The sequence below is a fragment of the Topomyia yanbarensis genome, chromosome 2 (assembly GCF_030247195.1).
Source record: "Topomyia yanbarensis strain Yona2022 chromosome 2, ASM3024719v1, whole genome shotgun sequence".
In the NCBI taxonomy this organism is placed as follows: Eukaryota; Metazoa; Arthropoda; class Insecta; order Diptera; family Culicidae; genus Topomyia; species Topomyia yanbarensis.
The window spans coordinates 298,639,706-298,662,383 of NC_080671.1; the positions used below are offsets into that span (position 1 = coordinate 298,639,706).

Here is a 22,678-nt window from a genome sequence, read left to right on the forward strand (position 1 = left end):
CCTCGCCGCCGCCGATTGTAGGTAAAAATTAGAGGCGGCGCTCCTCTAAAAAATATTTCCCGAACTGACCTGACCATTAAAACGTTTCTGTTGGAAAAGCCTTTGCACTCCGTAACACAATTAAAACTACTTTTAGAAAAATACTAAAACAAGGTGGTCTAATTCTTAAGGCTCAATATCATCAATATCAAGTATATCATGTAGAGCTTTTTTTTTCGGCTTGCTTTTGTTCATTGTAGGACTTATCGACTCTCCAAAACAAGGTTATTGGATGCGTGGTACGCAGTTTTTGAACACATCCTTTTATTTTTACGAGCACTACATTCATTTGCTTTCACACATAAATAACGAGCATAATCCATAACAATAAATCAAGGAGTTAACATGATTTTGCGAAAAAAAAATTTGGCGTAAAGTAGCCCCCTTGTGGGGGTGACTTTACGCCAATTTTAGCTCTTTAGATTTCACGTTCAATCTTGATTTTCCAAAAGTTCTTGTCAATGACTTTGGAGGTACTTGTGCCATATGTAAAACATCGAACAGTTTCAAATTTGAAGTTGCGTGATCGTAGTTCTTGAGTGTAATGTACAAAACGTTCTATTTTTGGCGTAAAGTAATCACTGATGACGGTATTTCATAACCCACTCGTCAAACTCGTTCCAAAAACAAAGATAATTTCAAAAATATTGATATCCGTCATTATCCCGACGAACTAGTTATGAAAAAAAGTTCAACAGACGTATTTTTGGAGTCAATACGTTTTTATGTACAACGTATCCAACACTTAAATTTATTTAGCGCAGCTCTGTCTACAAAACAATATAATCCAACAATAGCAAAACAAAATTTAATTTCGTTTTTACTCTTAATTTACTATAATAAACACTTAATTTACTATTATTAACCGAAGCTGTTAATGTATTCTTCTATAGTCCCTAAACATAGGCTTATAACTTTTTCTGATTTTGTATAAATTTCACTTAAGGTGGTCTTCCAGCACAAAATTAAAAAAAAACTCTAAGGCACGGAAAATATGCTCAAGAAAGGATTTGCACGAATTGGACTTGGTTCGTCTGCTAGAGCTTATCAAACATATGTTAATATGAGGTTGACAAAAACGGGTTAAAAAGCTGATAAAATCAGGGGCTGACAAAATCGGGTTAAAAAGCTGATAAAATCTGGGTAGACAAAATCGGGAGCTAATAAAATCGGGTCTTAACTTTATTAACGTTTCTAAATAACTTGAACAATTTTGAATTGCTCGAAAAATAAAAAAAATGGATAACGCAATCTTTAGCCTTAAATTATTGTAGACAAAGAAAAGACCTTTATCAGCCCCCGATTTTGTTTATCCCCAATTTTGTCAGCTTTTGACGATTTTGTCATATTTATAAAAAGAAAGAAATAAACAAAAGAATTTTCCAAAAAAAATCAATTTTGACACATCGGCGGACCCCCCTGTGCATTGAAACTGTCCAAAAGTATTGATTTTCAACTACCAACAACTTGTCCATCAATATAAAACACTTTCCCGAAAAGTTGAAAAAATTCAATTTTAACACATCGGCCAACCCCCTGTGCATTGAAAATGTCCAAAACTATTGATTTTGAACTACCAACAACTTGTCCATCAATATAAAACACTTTCCCGAAAAGTTAAAAAAATCAATTTTAACGCATCGGCGGACCCCCATGTGCATTGAAAATTTTCAAAACTATTGATTTTCAAAAGCCCTCAACTTGCCTTTTAATATAAAACACTTTCCCGAAAAGTTTGAAAAAATTCCATTTTGACACATCGGCGGACCCCCCTGTACATTGAAAATGTCCAAAACTATTGATTTTCAACTACCAACAACTTGTTCTTCAATATGAAACACTTTCCCGAAAAGTTGAAAAAAATTCCATTTTGGCACATCGGCGGACCCCCCTGTACATTGAAAATGTTCAAAACTATTGATTTTCAACTACCAACAACTTGTCCTTCAATATAAAACACTTTCCCGAAAAGTTGAAAAAATTCAATTTTAGCGCATCTGCGGACCCCCTGTGCATTGAAAATGTCCAAAACTATTGATTTTCAACTACCAACGACTTGTCCTTCAATGTGAAACACTTTCCCGAAAAGTTGAAAAAAATTCCATTTTGGCACATCGGCGGACCCCCTGTGCATTAAAAATGTCCAAAACTATTGATTTTCAACTACCAACAACTTGTCCTTTAATATAAAACACTTTCCCGAAAAGTTGAAAAAATTCAATTTTGACACATCGGCGGACCCCCCTGTGCATTGAAAATGTCCAAAACTATTGATTTTCAACTACCAACAACTTGTCCTTCAATATAAAACACTTTCCCGAAAAGTTGAAAAAAATCAATTTTAGCGCATCGGCGGACTCCCTGTGCATTGAAAATGTCCAAAACTATTGATTTTCAACTACCAACTTGTCCTTCAAGATGAAACACTTTCCCGAAAAGTTGAAAAAAATCAATTTTAGCGCATCGGCGGACCCCCTGTGCATTGAAAATGTCCAAAACTATTGATTTTCAACTACCAACGACTTGTCCTACAATGTGAAACACTTTTCCGAAAAAAATTCCATTTTGGCACATCGGCGGACCCCCCTGTGCATTGAAAATGTCCAAAACTATTGATTTTCAACTACCAACAACTTGTCCTTCAATATAAAACACATTCCCGAAAAGCTGAAATCATTAGCATTTGGATTATTTTGCATCCCTACATGTATGCTGGATCGCTCTCACTCCCAAAATCATTTGGCCAAATCATCATCATAAGGAGTTTCGTACAATAATCATGTACAATACCATCAACCCCGATTTTGCATCTTTTCTATCGTACCTGATTTTCTCAACTTCATAATCCTGATCAAAAAAAATCATAATCATGCCGTGATCACAGGCGGTGATTTTGTTGCAATGATTTTTTGCTAGCACATTATCGCTTCAGAGAAAATCACTAGCGATTTTTTATGGTAGTGATCATAGCACTGCATGATCAGCAGTGATAATTATCACTGATGATTTTTGATTTTCGGTGATTTTCCCAGCACTGCATATGAGTGTCATGAACAACAAAACCTGGCGGAAGTGAAGCTAGGTTTAGGTTTGATGATACAGACTGTCTCTAGAAAAAAAAAGTTGGCCTAAACTATCTGCTTTTAAAAAAATAATGGGCCCAAATTTGAGCCGCCATAATGACACCAAAGTACCACCAAATTTGTGAGTTCAAATCCTTATTTTTCCGTTACAGTTTATTTTAATTGCAAGCAATCTTTATCATAAACCAATGTGATTATTAAACTTCCGTTAAAGCAGGTACAACCAATTTGTTTCATTTGAACAACTTTACAGAACTCGCTTAAAGTTTGTTTGGAGTACAAATGTACCCCACAAAACCGTTTGCGTTAGTGTTTTGTCATGTGTACATAATTCAAAAAAATTGTTGTATCTTTTTTGAACAGCAAAATATCGATACATAGTAAGCGAGAAACTTGTGTAAAATTGTATAAGTTCTAACTCGAATAATAGTATCTGTTATTGGACATAAAAAAGCACTATAGCAAAGTAACTAGAAAATGCGTTTGGATCGGTATCCTAATTTTTGCTTTTGCGGATGAAAGAATCAAAACACATTCGTGAATATGATCTGTATATAGTATGCAAGACGCATCATTCGATTCGTTATCATCTGCAGCCCAGGCTATGGAACATACTTACTTATATACACATACAATGCACCGGCTCTACTTGTTCCTTCGACGCCTTCCTGTTTCATCTTCGTTACTGCATATTGCTGTATTTTTAACGTTTGTATTTTCGTTTGGTTTTCAAAAAAGCATCAGAATAAATATACTTTTGACCGGTTTTTCAAAATTCAAAAGGTTCGGTTCAAAAGGAAATTTAATAAGCTTTACGAAATTTATGTATGTGTCATTGATTCGTATCACTACTATACAAAAAAGACTGCGTTTTGTGTATAAACGCAAACAGTGTTATGAAATGGTTGGGTTGTTTTGTTCAAAACTCGAACCCGACCCGACCCCGATAATTTGTAATTTGAAAAACCTGAACCCGTCGAGCCCGAAAGTTCAAAATTTCAAAAACCAGGACCCGACCCGAACCCGAGAAGCTTAAATTTACAGAACCCAAACCCGCCATATTGAATCCGCCATTTTGAATTTTTCTTTTCTGACTTCAGAATCAGAATCAGCGACCCCGAAAACCTATATAAATCTAAAAATAACAGTATTGACATCGAAAAAAAGTTCGCGTCGCAACCCGAGCAGAAGAAAATAGCTTCAGAATACCAAATTCAGGTATACTGTACCCAATACTTAGCATCACATTAAGGCATTGAGCAGCCTTGCATAAGAGGTAAAATACTTGAAATAATAACTGAAACATGTACTACGAACAACTACTTGATAATGAAACGAGTTATTATAATACCTGAATGATAACAAAACCTTTTCAACCTTCCAATAACTAAACTCACTGTATGGAAGCATTTATTAAGGTATTGACTTGGAATTTGTAATGATAACTGGAATACCTAAATAATACTAAAATAAAGTATTACACCTCATTGAGGTTTTAAACAGGTATTGAAGAATGTTTCTTCAATACCAGCTTAATGCCTCAATGAGGTATTAATAATCAATTAATACCAGGTTTTGGTATTAATTTATTATTTTAGTATGTCGGGAAAGGGTTAATCGGGGTCTCACCACTACGACCAGGAAACGTATGATTTCGAATAAGGCCAGTCTCGTCCATAACCGTAGTGTTTGGTATTTCGCTTCAAGACGAAGCCTTCGTTTGATGCAAACACTGCAAACATTGTCAAGTCCTTGACAAAAAAGAGGATTGCATTACGTCACCAATAATTTTCCTTTTTTTGCACGGCATGATTGATCCACGGATCTCTCATGTTTTACAATTAATTTTAAAAAATAAATCTGTCGGGTATGGCTAAAGCAAGTTGCTGCTGCCCATTGATATAGTTGGCGGTGAAGCAGCTGCTTTTTATAATGTAAAGATGAATTGTTTTGACAGTAAAGTGTGCGTAATTTCGTGCGAAAAACGCCAAAACGAAGTGAAGAGGACATAGGGAATGCAATTGAATCTGTTCAAGATGGCGCCAGTATTCTATCAGTCTCTAAACAGGTCAAGGTTCCGTTCGAAATATTACGTGCTCGTATGAAAGAAAAGTGCTTGTCATCAATAAAAATGCGTCAGATATTTTGCGTGGTTAACAATATAGTAATTTAAGGTGTTATTGAAGTAGATAATGGGAAAAAAAACAAGATGGAAAAAGAGAAGGAAAAGGAATCCAAATGCTCCGAAGCGCAAATGTGATCGTCGCACAGCTAAGCAAACAAGTGAGCCGGAATGCACGACTTCAATGTCATACTCTGGTGACGTCGAGGACACCGAAGAAATCTTTCGCAAGTACAAAGCTAGACGAAGCTGCTGAAAAACATGTTTTTTTCAACATTTCTTTCTGCGGTTTCATGATTTTTCACATCATTTGCCACTTCCTCATTGTCTTACCTGAATGACGTCAACGGATTGCATTTATTATTGATGTTATTAATTTTTAAATAATCTGCAGTACCCTTTATAGTTCCAGTATTTTAATTCATAGGAATGTTTTGTTGTATTGTACGATGCGCATACTTTTTAATTTTTTGATTTATCTTTTCAAAGCGAACAAATAAAACATAAATAAGTAATACGAAGTAATAAAGTATAGCAGTCGGTCGTCAAACGGTGAGATAACATTGTTTTCACTAAAGGGATTAGGATGGTAAGGGGACGCCATGCTCCGCTTGACGTTTAAATTCAACTGTAGAAGCTTATAGCTGAGTTCACATTTCGGACGGAGCATGTCGTTTCTTTGTTTTGCTAATCTCTTTAGGGATCATCCATAAATGACGTAGCATTATATGGGGGAGTTTTGTATTTTGTGATAATGTGTGACGACAGGGGGGTAGGCGGTCATGTCATTCTACGTAGCTTTTTTTAACCCTTGTGAAGGCAAGCTAAAATCCTAACATTAAAGGGCAAGCCGGGCCTCTCAGGCCCGTCTAAATTTAAGCTCCTTTTTGCCGTTCTCATATAGAAAGGTTATGCAATCGGTCGAAATTTCGACTTTTTAACCGAGACCCGCGCGGGCCAAATCTCTTATACCATTCGACTCAGTTCGTCGAGGTCGTAAAATGTCTGTATGTGTGCGTGTATGTATGTATGTGCCAAACAATCTCACCGATTTTTCTCTAAGGTGGCTGGACCGATTTGTACAAATTTAGTCTCAAATGAAAGGTGCAGCCATCCCATCGGTCGCTATTGATTTTTTTATTGATCCGACTTTCGGTTCTGGAGTTACGTGTTGAAGAGTACAATCACACTGCAAATTTCCATAGAAACTGATACCACCATGATGTCCAAATGATGCAATATATATTAAAATATGTGCAACATTACTTGGCTTTGCATGTCTAGATCATTAATGACCCACCGAAGGCACTTCGACCACATTGGCCAGCTATGGCGGTTCTTGATGCCCCGGGGGAACTTACCAAGTTCCTAAAATAATGTCATACCTATTTCTCAGCGAATTCTTTACCGATTTTTACAAACTTGGTTTCAAATGAAACGTACAGCATTCCCATTGGATCCTGTTGAATTTCTAATTGATCCGACTTCCGGTTCCGTAATTACAGGATGATGAGTACGAACACGCAGCAAATCCCGATTTCAGTGTATAAGGCGATGGATGTAAAAAGGTTAATTTTTTTCCAAAAGGTGAGTACTCGGAAGATCACGTCGACTGTCGATTGGTTCTGAGCTCCATTTCGTTTGAACACGACCAATAAATGTTTCTGGGTTGCTATTAATTTCTTCTGATGCATAACCGGAGTACATATTTAGATTCTTCTTCCCAGTCTGCATCAGATTCATTGTCGGAAGCAATATCATTCGCATCTTCTTCCTCGCTTAGCATATCAGCTTCGGCATCGTCTGCTGTTGAATTTGCTCGAATTTCTTCCATTATTTCAGATTCTTTGAGACGATTGAAAACATGGGCATATCGTTTTATAGCCATTTAAATTTTTTGTTGCTTTTAGATCCTACAATTTGAATAATTACGACAACTATAACACAAAGAATAGACAATAACGACAGAGTTAGGTTATGTTGTATCCAAATAATTGTCAAGTAGACCACAGTGGGTGACATAAAAGTATTTACCCAAAAAATATGACACACGTCACTATCGTATGCTATTTTTACATCTCTTATAAAAGAAATGTATAGAATTCGCTCAAACTTTCAAGATTTTTTTCTTGTAAGAAAATGTAAAAAGATAAAATCAATCAAAACATGAAAAAAATCCTGCTAATATCAAGATGAACTCTTCAAAATGTTGGATAAATATTAATGTATAAAACCCGTGGTATTCCTAGTAAATGTTGCATGCACACCGGGCCTGCCAGGCCCGGGTTGCCTTTTTGTGCATATAAAAAATTCAAACATAGCTGCGCATCACTCCATCGATGAAAATTTCACAATTCTTTATTTTTGTTATAGATTTCAAAGCTACTTATCAAAATTTCCATGCCCAAGCTTATACTGCATACACATTTTTTTGTAACTAAAAAATTGTAACGTGCCGGGCCTCTGGGACCCGGTTGCCTTTTTGAGGGTTAAAGGGGAATAGAACAGAATTTAAAAAAAAAATTACGGGGGGGGGGCAGGGTTACCGTCAAGCTACGTAATTACCAGGGGGTATTTAGAGGTTTGTGACGAAATGCTACGATGGGGGAGGGGGTGTCAAAAATCACTCAAAAATGCTACGTCATTTATGGATGGTCCCTTCAACTAAAAATCACGGAACTATTAAATAAACCACGCTATGTCCCCATAACATACAAATTCCTACGCGCATGTATTAACATCAGACGCCACACCATGAACAATCCTTGCGCAATACAAAGATACAGATAAAACGAGAATGCATCTCAGCGAATTGCCGACTCATCTACGATATACCAATCTAAACAGTGTTCTCCATACAAATACCAAACGGTTCCCAAATCTGTGACAGTTGTTCAGGACATAATGACAACTGCTAAACAGCATCCAGCACCCCAAAACCAACTGTTAGCACTATCGGCGAGGACGTTAATAAAAAGGCGACGTTGCTCACGCGCAAGTGCAAGAAGCAAAATACAACATCCGACCGTCGGCACCAATACAGCTTTAACTATGAAGACCTGGAGACAGCAGACAAGCAGTCAACTGTATCCCCACCACGAAAGAAGGTCTCCACTCTCAATAGAGAGTCGCGTGCACGAGATCCTACGGATAATCAATAATGTTTTTGCTGAAATATTGAAATAGAAATTAACGGAACGTTTTCTGGGCTACTCTGATCGTTTGATACACCGCACTCAATATTTTGCCCCCGTATCTCCTCAGCATGATAAAATTACAAAATGGTGCGGCTTCCAATACAGGTTAAACATCGAATCACTTTCGAACAATGGGCCAATATGGTACTAAATTTCGATTACGGCAAAGTTCTACTGTATCGATTTTGTAGGCCTTTTCGGTAATTTAAAGGAAAAGAGAAACAAAAGATAAGAAATGAATTTTCTAGAGAGAACCAGTTGTAAACTTACAGAAAACTTTCCATTATGCTGACAGAAGTATGTCTAGCACTAGTTTTCCGTTTCAAGTTTCATTTCGGCAGACTTTGCAGCCAGGTTTTGGGAATGTGCAGGGCTATTGCATGGCTAGTTTTACGAGGCTACTGACTTCTAAGAATCCTTCCTGGCGGAAGCTCGAACACACGACGGGTGGCTTATACGACACCAACGCCTTACCCTCTGGACTGCCAGACCAAGGTAAATAGTCGTACGGCTTGAAATACTATATCGAAGGCATGACGTGACGTGACCACGGCCTGTTTTCAACATCGCCAGTAGATGTTCAGCAATCGCTATACGAGCCTTGCTTGCGCGCAAATTTGAGTAGAATGGTGATTCACGCGTGCGATGGTAATTTGTAACGTATTTTTATTTAAATATTTACACAGATTTTTTTAAAAACAATTGTACTGGCTTAGATGTCGGTTCATTAAGTTTTACTGTTTCTAACCATGAAAAAGTGGTATCATTCGGCAATATGCTATCTAATTCCGCATTAGCCAAATATTTTTTTTGTGCTGAGTAACTTGTGTTTTTATCTACTGAGAATTCGACATAGGAACTATTATGGTTTCCACTGACTGTTGATTGCTGCGTTTCGGATGACTATGCGAGTAGGAAGTCAGAAAAAAATACTGTCCAGGCTATTATCATATCGGTTGATTGATTAGTAAAACAAGAAATGATCAGAACAAGTATATTGCATAACCTCTGAATATCTTAATACCTCTTACCGACCTATTCGGCTGATATTCGCATATCCAATCGTTTAACAGCGGAACACTATATAAATTCACAGTTCATAAGCTAACCGCAGACAGTTGAATTCAGTCGTGCGGTTCGAAAGCACCTTTGTTTCCATATGGACTACAATATCCTGCCTTAAGATTGGTAATGGTAAGAATCACACAAAAGTATTACCTCTAATAAGATTATCGTTTTATAAAGAGTATACCAAAATTCTTTCACTCAACACATTCAGGTCAAATATGGACTTGGTGCGAGCTTAAATATGATCGCCGGCGCAGCACAAAAAAGGCAATCGGCGAGCTGACCATTTTTTCCTGAAATCAGCGGCGTGTAAAAATCATCGACGGCGTCGGCGTTGCGCGGCGGCGCGCACCTCTATCCCCCACCTTTCTACGCTCTATTCCTCGAGTGCCTACACCCATGAAATTGTGCTAGGGTTTTAAATAATTTATCCGAACATTCCAATGTGGTAAATCTGAGAACTGCGAAGTTATTTCGGTTTGAAATATTAAATATTGTTGGTAAACCGGTAGTGTAGGCAAAAAAATATTATTTGGCATTTAATTCGAACTGTCGATCTTTGAGCAGCTATAACTTGTTATAGAGACTTTCCTACACCATACATCCTTCGGCAATGATGTTCGACATATTGTCGACTATACTTCTATCTAATTTATTGTATACTGCAGGAAGAATTGCAGTCTGCAGAACTGAAAATGCAAAAAATGGGTTTTCCATACTAGTTTCTATACAAATTTCAAACGCAATGCATAGTGCAAATCCGGGTCGAAACCAATCGACCCCAAATTTGGCTCAGTTATTTGGGACTCCAAATGGAACCAAAAAATAGCTGTGCTCGGTTGATGTGGTCCTGATTACGTTTTTCCATGCAACAATGCCCCACCGTAATAGCTACAGTACGTGTCATATCAAACAAATGCGATTTTCTTATTAGTAGTAAATATATTTAAACATATGTAATTTTAAACTCAATCACCACAACTCACTTTTTAAATTTTCTTTTTAGGGTAATAAGATTAAACTTCATCACTACCGAACCGATGGTAACATTTCACCAATTGGATCCAGCACATATACTGTTCCGATATTAGAAGATTATTGGCAAAACTACGAAGATGGAAACAAAGCGCTACGTCAGTATCTGCTGATGGCATTAGCCAACGTGAGCGATGTATTTATCAAGGCTACGTATAATACTGTTTCCAACGAGGCTGCTTTGTCACAGGTTAGCTTAGATATTGCTTCGGAACATGACTACGGTTCAGGAACTCGAGCTTGGCCTGTAGAGCAGTGCCAGTGTATCCAAGGTCATATTGGATTGTCATGTGAGGATTGTGCTCCTGGATATTATAAGGGAGACGGTGGACTATACCTTGGCCTCTGTGAAAAGTGTGAGTGTAATGAACATTCCGATGAATGCGACCCTGTCACTGGAGTTTGTCTAAACTGTCGTCACAACACGTATGGCAACAATTGCGAATACTGCACACCACCCTACGTTGGTAACGCCACTGGAGGAACGGCTTATGATTGTTCGATGGAAAAGCCCGATACTTCTTTCAACTGTCAACATTGTGACTCACGCGGTTCTACCGGTAAATGTGAAGAGCGATGCGAATGCAAGCGATTGGTTGAGGGATACCGGTGTGATCAATGTCGAGAGGGATCGTTTGATCTAAGTTCCCACAACATTGACGGATGTCGCGAATGTTTCTGTTCTGGAGTCACAAAATCTTGCAGTAAATTGCGATACTTCCGAGAAGACTTGCCTATTTTCATCACTGGAGATGATGATGGATTTGCTCTAACAAATCGTGATGGACACGTGATTACGTCCGATGGATTTGACGGAGCACCACAAAGAAATGAAATCAGTTACAACTTTAGGGACCGAAACACATACTATTGGAGTCTACCCGAAAGGTTGCTGGGTAATCAAATACTATCGTATGGTGCTAACCTGACTGTTACGCAGTCAACTATCGGTTCAGAACCAAATCCTGATCAAGATATTATTTTGATCGGAAACGGCCTTAAGCTGTTCTGGTCACGACCACACTATGAGGACGGTGTAAGTATAAATAATACTCTAGTGTAACTAAAATAAAAAGCTGACTTTTTTTCAAATATAACTTAGGTTTATTCAGTTCCTCTACTAGAAAGTTATTGGACCAACCTTGGGTCAAGAGGGCCGTATCAAGCAAGTAGAAGTGATCTTATGACTGTGCTATCAAAATTGGACCACATTTTGATTCGAGCAACAGTTAGAGATTATACAACGAGATCATCAATAAGCGATATTGTGTTGGGTACCGCAGTCAATATGCGAACTGACTACGGACCCGCTGATGAGGTCGAATTGTGTCGTTGTCCACCAGGATATCGCGGTACAAGCTGTGAGGTAGGTACTGCTACTGCTGCATTCACAATATCTGCAATGACATTTGTTTCAGCAATGTGATGAACTCTTTTACAAAGACGTGTTCGATCGATCAGCTGGTATTGTAGGTGTTTGTAAACCGTGCCCTTGTGATAATGCAGTATCCTGTGGAATTGATGATCGAGGTGATGTAATATGTAATTGCCAACCAGGGTATACTGGTCCAAATTGTGACAATCGTGAGTATTTTCAAAAATAATTGAATGTTAGAATATGGCATGCTAGCCATGCAATAATGAGTGCACAATAATAATATTCGATAACGTATATCATTACACGCACTAATTTAATAGCACTTTAAGGCCCTTGTGTTCCTTTTGGTAAGATTGGTTCTATGTACAATTCACATTTTTTTTAAATTTTCAAAACATCATTCATTCACTGCATTCCTTTTACCATGTATATTTTTTTCTCATTTAACATCACTGGAAATGTAGATTCATTAGATCCTCTTACAAATCCTCCCGAACAAAACACTAGTCGAAACATCAATTGTTCTGACTATGCCATCGTGTTTTACAACCAGAGTAGCAACTTTAATCGCTATCAAATACACGACGAAAAAGGAGTAGAAATCGGAATAATTTACAAGATCAAGCGATCACACACAGGTTGTTGTTGCATATCCCATCATATTTCTCTTTATTTGATGCCTACTTCTAGTAGAACTCTACATACTTGTGACGTGTATTGTGCAGCGTCCTTACTGCTTGAAACTGTATCGTCTTATGTGTTCTTTATATGTATTTTTTTCAAACCGCGGCAATAATCTTTGCTTGATTTGTACATATCAAAAGTTAGATTCATGTTTCAGAATTTCAGTACATTGCAGGTTAACTCTAAACCTTTTGAAAATATAAGCAAAATTACTAAATTCGTCTTAAACCAATACAATAGTTGATTTGGTGGTTGTAGGTGTATTCGTGTGGGAGCGCAAGTCAAGTCAAGTCAAGTCAAGTCTGTATAATCGCGTGTGGATGTAATCGATTTCGAATGCATTCATATAGTTTACAAAGAACACATAATAATATGATCGTTAATGCAGTTTTATGTACGTGAACTTAAATATATATTTTCCCCACGGAAAATGTGACAGGTGTGAAATTTTCCAGTCAACCGCCAAAATTGGGTGCTTCGAGGTCGACCGAGTAGGGAAGACCGAGGAGGCTTGAAACGATTTTTTGTTTTTGTTAGATAAATCGACAAAAAATGTCATTCGATGATTGCTTATTTTTAAATTTCTCACTTCTGTTTATGCTTTATCAAATTACATCAGAATAACTGGTACAAATCAATAACAAAGCATCAATACACTCAAGTTTTTTTTTACGCGGTTTTTTTGCGCGGTATTTTTTTACGCAGTTTTTTTACGCGGATTTTGAAATTTACTCGGTTTTCATTTACGCGGATTTCGAAATTTACGCGGTTTTCATTTACGCGGCCTGTATCCCCCGCGTAAAAAAAACCTGAGAGTATATTGATTTTTGTAACAGTGTTCTCTTTGTTTCAACTCTCCTCATACCGAGGTAAGTTGAAACAGCAATGAATGTGAGTTGAAACAATTAACTAATTTTTAAATATTATAAAACCATTTTCTAAACCACCAAATGTTACAAATTGTGTCACTTTAATCATTCACACTAAGATAATTCCTTAAAATGGCATGAATTCTTATCATTATTTTTCACAGTGTATATCTACGTACAAACTGACACTTGTTTTGAAAATTAATGTTAGATTTTGGTTACAAATGCTGGAATTTCTGCACTTATCCCAATAGTAATAACAGTTAGATACTTTACCTAACCACGAATTAACTATAACTGTAAAATCAAGAAATTTGATACCCATTTTTCATATATTTAAATATGTATTATTTTACAACCACTTCCACTAGAACATTCTGCATTCATTGAAGTGGTTTATATGATCAGTGATACTATTTATGACTACGGGTGATACTGGTTTATGAAAACAGGTAATTTGGTATCCATGTAGGTATTATTTGGTTCATTTCGAATTCGTCACATTCGAGTCACTTCGCTCCAAGCTTCAGAAGCTGATAGGAGTAAACAAATAGAACAAATGCATATTGCGTGGATATAAATAAGCTAGATAAAAAAATTGAGAACGTTGTCAATTCAGGAAAGAAAAATCTTGATTCTTATTACTTGTTCAGAAATATTAATGTAGGGTAACCATATCAGATAAGTAACAAACCAGGACAGTCGTAAGATGACCCCGCCTTCCCGTTGATGCAAAGAAAAATTAGCGATACTTCCTGCTCCCGGCAGATTTTCAATAGTGAATAAAATTCGAGTTCAATTTCTACAGATAGCTGAAACCAACCGGGTCTTTATTTCGAGTGCTTACTGAACACTACTTCAGACTTACACACATGCGGATCTTTCTATAACAATCACGAAAACTGGATGCCGATATTGGAGAAATTTTCAATTGAGCGAATCAGACGAAATATCTAGATATCATCCGCGAAGGACAGTCGTGAGGTCTTCAGGACTAAAAACACTTCATTGAAGTGCAGCAGAAACATCAACAATATCAGTTGCCTTCTATGAGGTATTGGTTGATGTTGAAGTAAATGTAAATCTCTCTCGTAAAGTAGGATCGAAATAATTACAACAATTATTATTGATTAAATTATTTGTAAGCTTAGCAATTTTTTTAAGATAATATTTACTCGGACCGTGTCCTTGCGATTAGAATGAATCAAGCGAAGAATTATTTTTGCCTCGAACGAGAAAAACCAGGACAAATGAAGCATTTCACTCGAAGTCCCAGGACACAAGGACATGTCATGGGAAACCAGGACGTCTTATCACCTTAGTTAATGTGATTATAATATTACTATAAGACTAGAAGTTCATCATCGAGGGGAGTTGAAAGGTGTTTCAACTCTCCTAGCTCGAGAAGTAAGGCATGATCCACAATTTAAAATTAATACATCGCAAAGATAGAAAGAAACGCATATAATTCGTAAATGTTAACCACTTAGACTACATAATAGTGATATTTTCATGATCGAACATCAGTTAATATCCTATTTATACCAATTTGAAGAAAATAACGAAAATTTACTTTTTTTATTTTTTGTAGTGTGATTACCGTAAATACTCAACCATTCATTTAACGTAGTTGGCGTGTATTGGAGGGTTTGTGGGCACGATATAAATAAAACAAATGCATTATTGTTTTATCCCTAAAGATACTGTTTCGATAGTAATGGACACTGTTTCAACTCTCGTCTGTTTCAAATCTCCTAGGTTTCCCCTAATAATTTTATGCGACCCGTGCTATACTTCAATAGTTGAGGGGGTTTAAAGTATTCTTATTTGATATTTTGAATTCGTCTTGTTGATATTTAGGCGAAATGAGTTTTTGTTGAAAACGATAATCTTGCACTGTTGTTTTGATGATGTCAGCTTCGGTCTAAACTCAAACGTTTCAGCCATGGCTCAACACTTGGGTTAAAGCTTGAAACGCTTATCCCAGCTTGTAGCGTTTGTTTCAGCCTGTACACAATAGCATATGGTGGTTTTTGTCTGTCACGTTACAAGTTTACGCATATTTCATAAAATCAGGTTCTATCGTAATATCACATTATTAAGGCCCTTAAATCCTACCTTTTTTATACAGGAAGCTATATTCTATCATGAACTATTTTCGCTTTATTGACATTTTGATCCGTCTGTCACGTTACGCAATTTTTGCAGTGATATTTGAGGTTACCCGACAACATTGAAAAGTTGTTCTCCAAATTTGCCTAAAAACACTTTTAAATTGAATCTAGGAAAACTAAGAAGAATTATAGTTTTCCTGATATTTTTTTTGTTTTCGATTTTTTGGAGTATTTTTAATGATCTGTCACATTACAACCAAAATCTTTCACGTTACAGTTGTCTGTTACCATTGAGTATTTCATGTTTATTTAAAAAAACATATTTTTACATACGAAGAAACGTGAATATGTTATGAAAAGGTTGTAATTTCACGAAATGATACTATATGTCGAAATAAAACTATAACAACTTGAAAAGTACATTTTGAAGGACATTTTTTCATGAGCTGAACTGAAATGAAATTCAACATTTGAACTGAAATGACATTTTAAGTACATACTCTAAGCGTATTATTTAAAGATCTTTTTGTTAGAAAATCTTTTATTATTTTCTTTATGATACAATTTTATACAAAATTTGTGTTATTATATCAATTATATTTACAACTCATTAGAATATAGTTTTGCTGCACAAATAGCAGTCTTAGAGCAATATTTAGTGTATTTAAGATCTCAAACGCCCTTCTTAAATATTCCTTATGAATAAAAATGGTTTGTTGGCCTACGTAAAATACTTAATCTCCCATATGAATGAAATGTAAAGAGTTTCATCGGATTAGAAGATGGTCTCCATTTTTGATGTAGGGGAATTATGGTTAAAACCGACACCGTAAGCTTAACACTTTTTCTGGGTTACCACAAAACCAATAAAATTATGATTTCTACACAGAATTCTTCTTCAGAAAATTCTTAACAAGGCTTAATTTTGTCTGCGCTTCAAAAAATTAATTTCATCAAAAATTATTGGTTGCAATACTTGGAAAACAAAGTGAGTTTTTGTAGGCACTGCGGGTAAAACCGACACCCCATAGGGGTAAGATCGACACCCCCTTTAATTTATTTTCTCTCCACTTTATTAAAATATTTGCATTTTTTAAAAATGTGATGTATGCCTGAGTAATAAAGTGTGAGTATGTGAGATACAAATATGTGCTTTTCGTAGCTTCATTATGTAGTGAGGAGAAGAGAGTTCGTAAGCGTAGTGCTATAAACAAGAGTATTTTATGCTATAGGATTATTTCTAGATAATGATATTTCCAAATAATCCTTACGCACATCATTGTAACTTTCCGTGTCATTTTATTTCGTAAGAGAAGGATTGTAAGTGTTCTACATTCTGCTAATCGGATTCATTCACTTATAAGTGATGCACACTTCTTAGTAAAACTACCTTTTCCAGCCTTGATTTTTCGAATTCTGATCATCAGCGATCTACCAGGTTATACAAAAGATCATTGTCCCATTGTGATAAAGTACATCTATGACAAACCCAGAGAACACTAGAACTTCAGTTTGAGGATATTTTTGCAGAATTAGCAAAAGCTTCGATAGAATCTGATAAGCAAAAATACCAATTTTTAATTTTTAAAGAGACTTATAAGAAATAAACACAATAAAAGTATTTCTGTGTATTTCTGCTATTACTATAGTGTGCTAATAGTGCAATTGAAGTGTCACAAAGATCCCCAGGCTTTTGTAATGAACCGCATGTAAACACAACCATCTTAACAGCGTGTCGGTTTTACCCTAACCAAATGGTATCAGTTTTACCCCAACAGCGCACATTTTTTTAAAAAAGCTATTAAAAATATTGAATATCTCAAACTCGTCTTTAATGCACCCAGTTGATCATAGGAAAGGCCGACAATAATAAGTACTGAAAAATGTGGTGATTTGAAAAGCTTTTGTTCGGTTAAAACCTTAAAATATACCAACAAAATTTTACATCCAGACGAGCTGCTGTCGTATGTTTTGTTCATTTTTATGACTTTCGGCGTACTAACGTAAATCCAATTTGTCTTCAAATGCTCTACATAATCATTACTAATAATAATGTGTCATTATGAAATGAATAAAAATTTGATTTCTAGGGAAAGTTGTGGGGTGTCGGTTTTTCCCACAGTTCCCCTACTTTGATCAATCTTGATGGAATTGCTCTACAGCAGAAAGTATCTGTCACGTTACATAAGTTTAACTGTGTTTTCTCTGAAATGTATGAAAGTTTAAAGTTCTCAAAATGCTATTTCGGAAAGTAGACCCAAAGAAGTAAAAAATATAGGTTAGACATTCTATGCTAGCTATTGATGTGGTCCAAAAAACTTTTTCGAACTTTCGATCTGTCACGTTACAAGTTATGTATTTTTTATTACTTCACAAATAAAAATAAGCATTAATACATTTTCATCTCAAGTTGTCGAGCGATGTTATCAAATTTACATTAGGCTACGATGGAAAAATGTGACTCGGGCAAAAAGTTGAAAATATGGGTCTTATTTACCTTTTCATCGCCCTGCGGTCTTCTAGTTAATTTGCTAGTGTAAGAATCATGAACAAGTTTCAATAAATGACAGGCATGGATTTTTTTTTGTGCTCGTCATTTATATTGTTATTCATACGGTAAAATCAGTTTGAAGCAAAAATGCACAAAAAAATACTTCTGTGGTTGCTATTTTCGGAGCCTTTTTCATATGCCGTTATACTACCGTGTAAACCAGTACACAAGCAATTGAAATTCAACTGATCTCATTGTGGATTTAAAGTAGTTAATCATCGTTAAATACTACATGGTAAATTTCAAAATGATGACTAATTTCGATTGACGTTTTGTTTCGCCGACCGACGATTGAATTTTGGGTTAAAGCTCAAAAAAATTGTTTCAGCCTGGGCACAATCGCATATGTCAATATACTAGCGTGTTAGCCAGTACACAAGAGATGCAAAATAATTATCAAATTACAAGTTACAAAAATCGTTAATGGAACATCGCAAAATCATGTCATTTGAGTGAAAAGCTCCAATAAATGACAGTTTGGCGAGCTCGCTTACATAGTGTTAGGGCATGTTCAGGAGCGTTTTATTTTATATAGGAGTTTCAAAGTAGAACTGGAACTGAAACATTCACATCCCCAGCAGAGCGTTTTGTTTTATTATTTCGTACAGTTTTCTTTCAAAATTTAAAACTCTTATACGACGCCGTTCTATTTGTTGCTGATTTTAAAACACGTTTAGAACTGTGTTTTAAATACATGTAAAGTTTTCAGCAGGGATACTTAGAACAGATAGACTGGAGAAAAATAAATTTGAATGCAGTAACGCTGAAGGCATGGCGAGACATGAATTTTAAACTGAATAGAACACCCGCTAAAACTGCTGCTGGGGACAGAAAGTTCCAGTTTTAAAATTTCCAGTTTTATATTATAGAACTGTCAAAATTATAAATCTAAAACTGAAACTCTCCTGAACATGCTCTTAGAATTTAAAAGCTGTTCGAAGCTAGTTTCTCGTACTAGGTGGATTAAAAAAGTCCATGTAAACAAGCTCTTTGAACTGTCAGAACTGATAAATTCAGCGTTATCAGAGTATTGGTATTAAAATAAACCTGCACTAATACACATGCAAAGGATACTTTTATTCGTATACATGCGCATTCGTATATGACTCGTGCTTTAAAATATTCACACACGGAATTTATTTCAATTTCCCCGAAGCATAGCCTGCATCATATTAGAGAGAGCAGCTCATGTTAATCATCGAATCGTTGGCATGTTTATCTTATAAACCCAGCGTTCGCTCCATCCTAAATGTAACAGCGATTCGTGGGTTGCTAATAAGCTTATAAATTTGAACGGAAGGTTTGATTTATGATCAGATTTAGATCATTGGATCGTTTTCGGGTTTTGCAGCAAATGTTTAAAATAGCAACATTCAGGGTCCCGTTTAATACGGTTGTGCAGGTGGTGAAGTGCATTCACGGTGTTCCTAAAACCGTTATTAACAACAAAAAATGACCATAAATTTGGCATACGGCATTCGAAAGATACAGTATCCAAGCATCTTCTCAGTGAATTTCAAAATGATCCATCGAGAGATTCGAGAGATATTGCGATTTGAAGTTTTATGATACGTTTCATAAGGCAACCAGCAAACACCCACGGGTTTGGTCCTATCTCCATAAACAAAAAATATTTGTCTTCTTATTTAGTACATGGCATTCAAAAGATATAGTAATCAAGTATATCCCCTGCAAGTTTGAAAATATTTCATTGACGAAATCGAAAGTTATAACGGTTTGGATGTGGTATGCGGTCATAGATGGGTTTTCTACCAGACCTCAAGCGTGAATCCATGTTGGTCCATTGACTATTTAGATCGTTTATATGTGTCGCGGTTTTTAAAGGAAAACCTTACCATTTAATTACATAAATAAAATGTACAAAAGGTGTTATTTATATGGTGCACTGAAAAAATATGAAAATAGGGTTGTCTACCTAACGTTAAATATAATGTGTAAATTAAAAAAAAGATAAAAGTTGGAATGTTTACTTCAAAAGGCCATATCTCAATGGTTTGTTGACTGATTCTAATTATTTTTTCATTATTGAACAGGTAGACGTTTCATCAATAATTTTCATTAGGAAGAATAAAAAATAGAGTTGCCAACTGTAAACAATAGACAACATAATTATCCTCAACTATATGTATTATCACTATTTAGAATATCTTTATATTCAAAACGACGACCTATCAATTTCTATACATTAGTTGAATGCAACGAACGCAAACTACAAATCATGGAAAAATTAAACCATAAATTCAATACATACATTCAGAAATATGAAGGTATTTGCTAATTCAGATCAATTTATGTTATGATACGCTTTTTGCTGGAAATTTTGTACAATCGTGATTCGCTGGTTGGGTTGATAGATGTTAAAAATGGTCAAAGGAGATGTTATTAGTACAAGTTCACCTGCTCATATCTCTAACTATTGTCAGTTATATTGTTGAATTGAATTTAACATGAGAATTTGACATTCAGGTGTTTTTAGTTCGATAATGGACCAACTAGCGGAGGTCCAACTAAAAAGCGGCTCCTGTTAAAAATTGAACGACCAGCGACACGTTTCATATATCCACAATTTGTAGTACCGTAAACCGGGGTGACTTTGATCACTCGAAACATTTTTTGTAGATCGCTTATTAAACAAGAATAGTCTACCGAATCATTTTAATTTTAAGTGATTTTTACTCTAATACTGAAATGTTATACTTTTTGAGTATATTGTTCGGTTTTTGGTTACAAAAACTACAAAAAACTGAAATTTGACTGTGCCTTATTTTTACGAAGCTTCGTAAAGTGTCTATTTTTTATAAAACAAATAAATCTCAGATTTGAGCAAGAGTAATAAATTACAAGCCAGTTTTATTTTCCTTTAGAGTGGGATGTGCCAAATTTACTTTTAAGAGTTTGTTTATTTTAAATAAAATATTTTGTGAAACTAGTTGGCAATTATTTCAAATTATTTTAAGCTAAAATTCGCCACATTTTTATTGTTCAATATTCCAACGTGTTAAAATGGATGATGTATAAAAAATACATTGTTAAAGCACTGAAAAAACAATTTTAGAAGTTTTAAAGGTTTTCAGAATATTTTATTCTAGTTGGACACAAATTTTACGAATTTTGGTTACTCGATTTTACAGTACATTGAAATACTTTGTATAATACCAATTAACATCTATTTAACGATGAGAATCTCTCCAGAATTAGCTTAAACGGACATTTGAATGGAAAACATTGACATCAATAACTTAATGTGGGTGAACATGCAGGTTATCAAAGTCACCCCGGAATACGAAAACGGACTTCAATTTGAAATCATTTTTGGAAAATTAGCTGTAAGCGGACAATTTTAGGTAAAACCATCCAATCTTATTCCCCATACATCAGTACATGGTTTAAAAATATTAAACTTGAAAAAAATGTGTTGCGTCTAAAAATATGTAATGAAAAATGCGAAAAGTGATTAATGTCACCCCGGTTTACGGTATACAGCAATTGCATTCAACTAGTATATAAAAATGGATAGGCCGCTATTTTTAATACAAAAATATTCACTGAATATTGATAATACATGTAGTTGAGATCAATTATATTGTCTATTTATTGATGTAGACAGCTCTATTTTATAATCTTCCTAATGAAAATCAACGATGAAATGTCTACCAGTTCAATAATGAAAAAATAATTAAAATCGGTCAACAAACCATTGAGATATGGCCTTTTGAAGTAAACATTCCAACTTTCATCTATTTTTTTTTACTTTACACATTTGGTAGGCAACCCTATTTTCATATTTTTTCAATGCACCATATAAACAACACCTTTTGTACGTTATATTTATGCAATTAAATGGTAAGGTTTTCCTTTAAAAACCGCGACACGTATAAACGATCTAAATAGTCAATGGACAAACATGGATTCACGCTTGAGGTCTGGTAGAAAACCCATCTATGACCGCATACCACATCCAAACCGTTATTACTTTCAATTCCGTCAATGAAATATTTTCAAACTTACAGGGAGGATGGAGATAGGACCAAACCCGTGGGTGTTTGCTGGTAGCCTTATGAAACGTATCATAAAACTTCAAATCGCAATATCCAGGGGCGGATCCAGAGAAAAATTTCGGGAGGGGTCCGAAATTTCGATTTTAAATTGAACATTACACAATTCGTAATGCGTAATAACCTTGTTTAAAGAATATCAGTTTTGTTGATGAAATTTTATTAGGAATATAATTTTAAGTTTGAAACTTATATGAAATTGAAACTAATTAAAAATTTCTCATCAAGTAAAATAATTTCGGAGGGGGTCCGGACCCCCAGGACCTTCCCCCTGGATCCGCCACTGGCAATATCTCTCGAATCTCTCGATGGATCATTTTGAAATTCTCTGAGAAAATGCTTGGATACTGTATCTTTCGAATGCCGTATGCCAAATTTATGGTTATTTTTTTGTTGTTAATAACGGTTTTAGGAACACTGTGCATTGGCTTTGTTCTTTCGAGCAGAAGTGTCATTGATCAT

At 35.5% G+C, this 22,678-nt stretch overlaps 1 protein-coding gene across 2 annotated transcripts in view; it reads left to right on the forward strand.

Annotated features, from left to right (window-relative positions):
- Positions 1–22,678, forward strand: part of LOC131683324 (basement membrane-specific heparan sulfate proteoglycan core protein) — a 672,949-nt gene that overhangs the window by 577,063 nt on the left and 73,208 nt on the right. The window contains exons 37-40 of one of the 2 annotated variants that reach the window (XM_058965199.1): positions 10,516–11,580; positions 11,647–11,910; positions 11,963–12,128; positions 12,387–12,560. In XM_058965199.1, coding sequence (XP_058821182.1) covers positions 10,516–11,580; positions 11,647–11,910; positions 11,963–12,128; positions 12,387–12,560 — 1,669 coding nt within the window. The remainder of the gene's footprint in view (positions 1–10,515; positions 11,581–11,646; positions 11,911–11,962; positions 12,129–12,386; positions 12,561–22,678) is intronic. The other variant, XM_058965200.1, reaches the window with a different exon arrangement.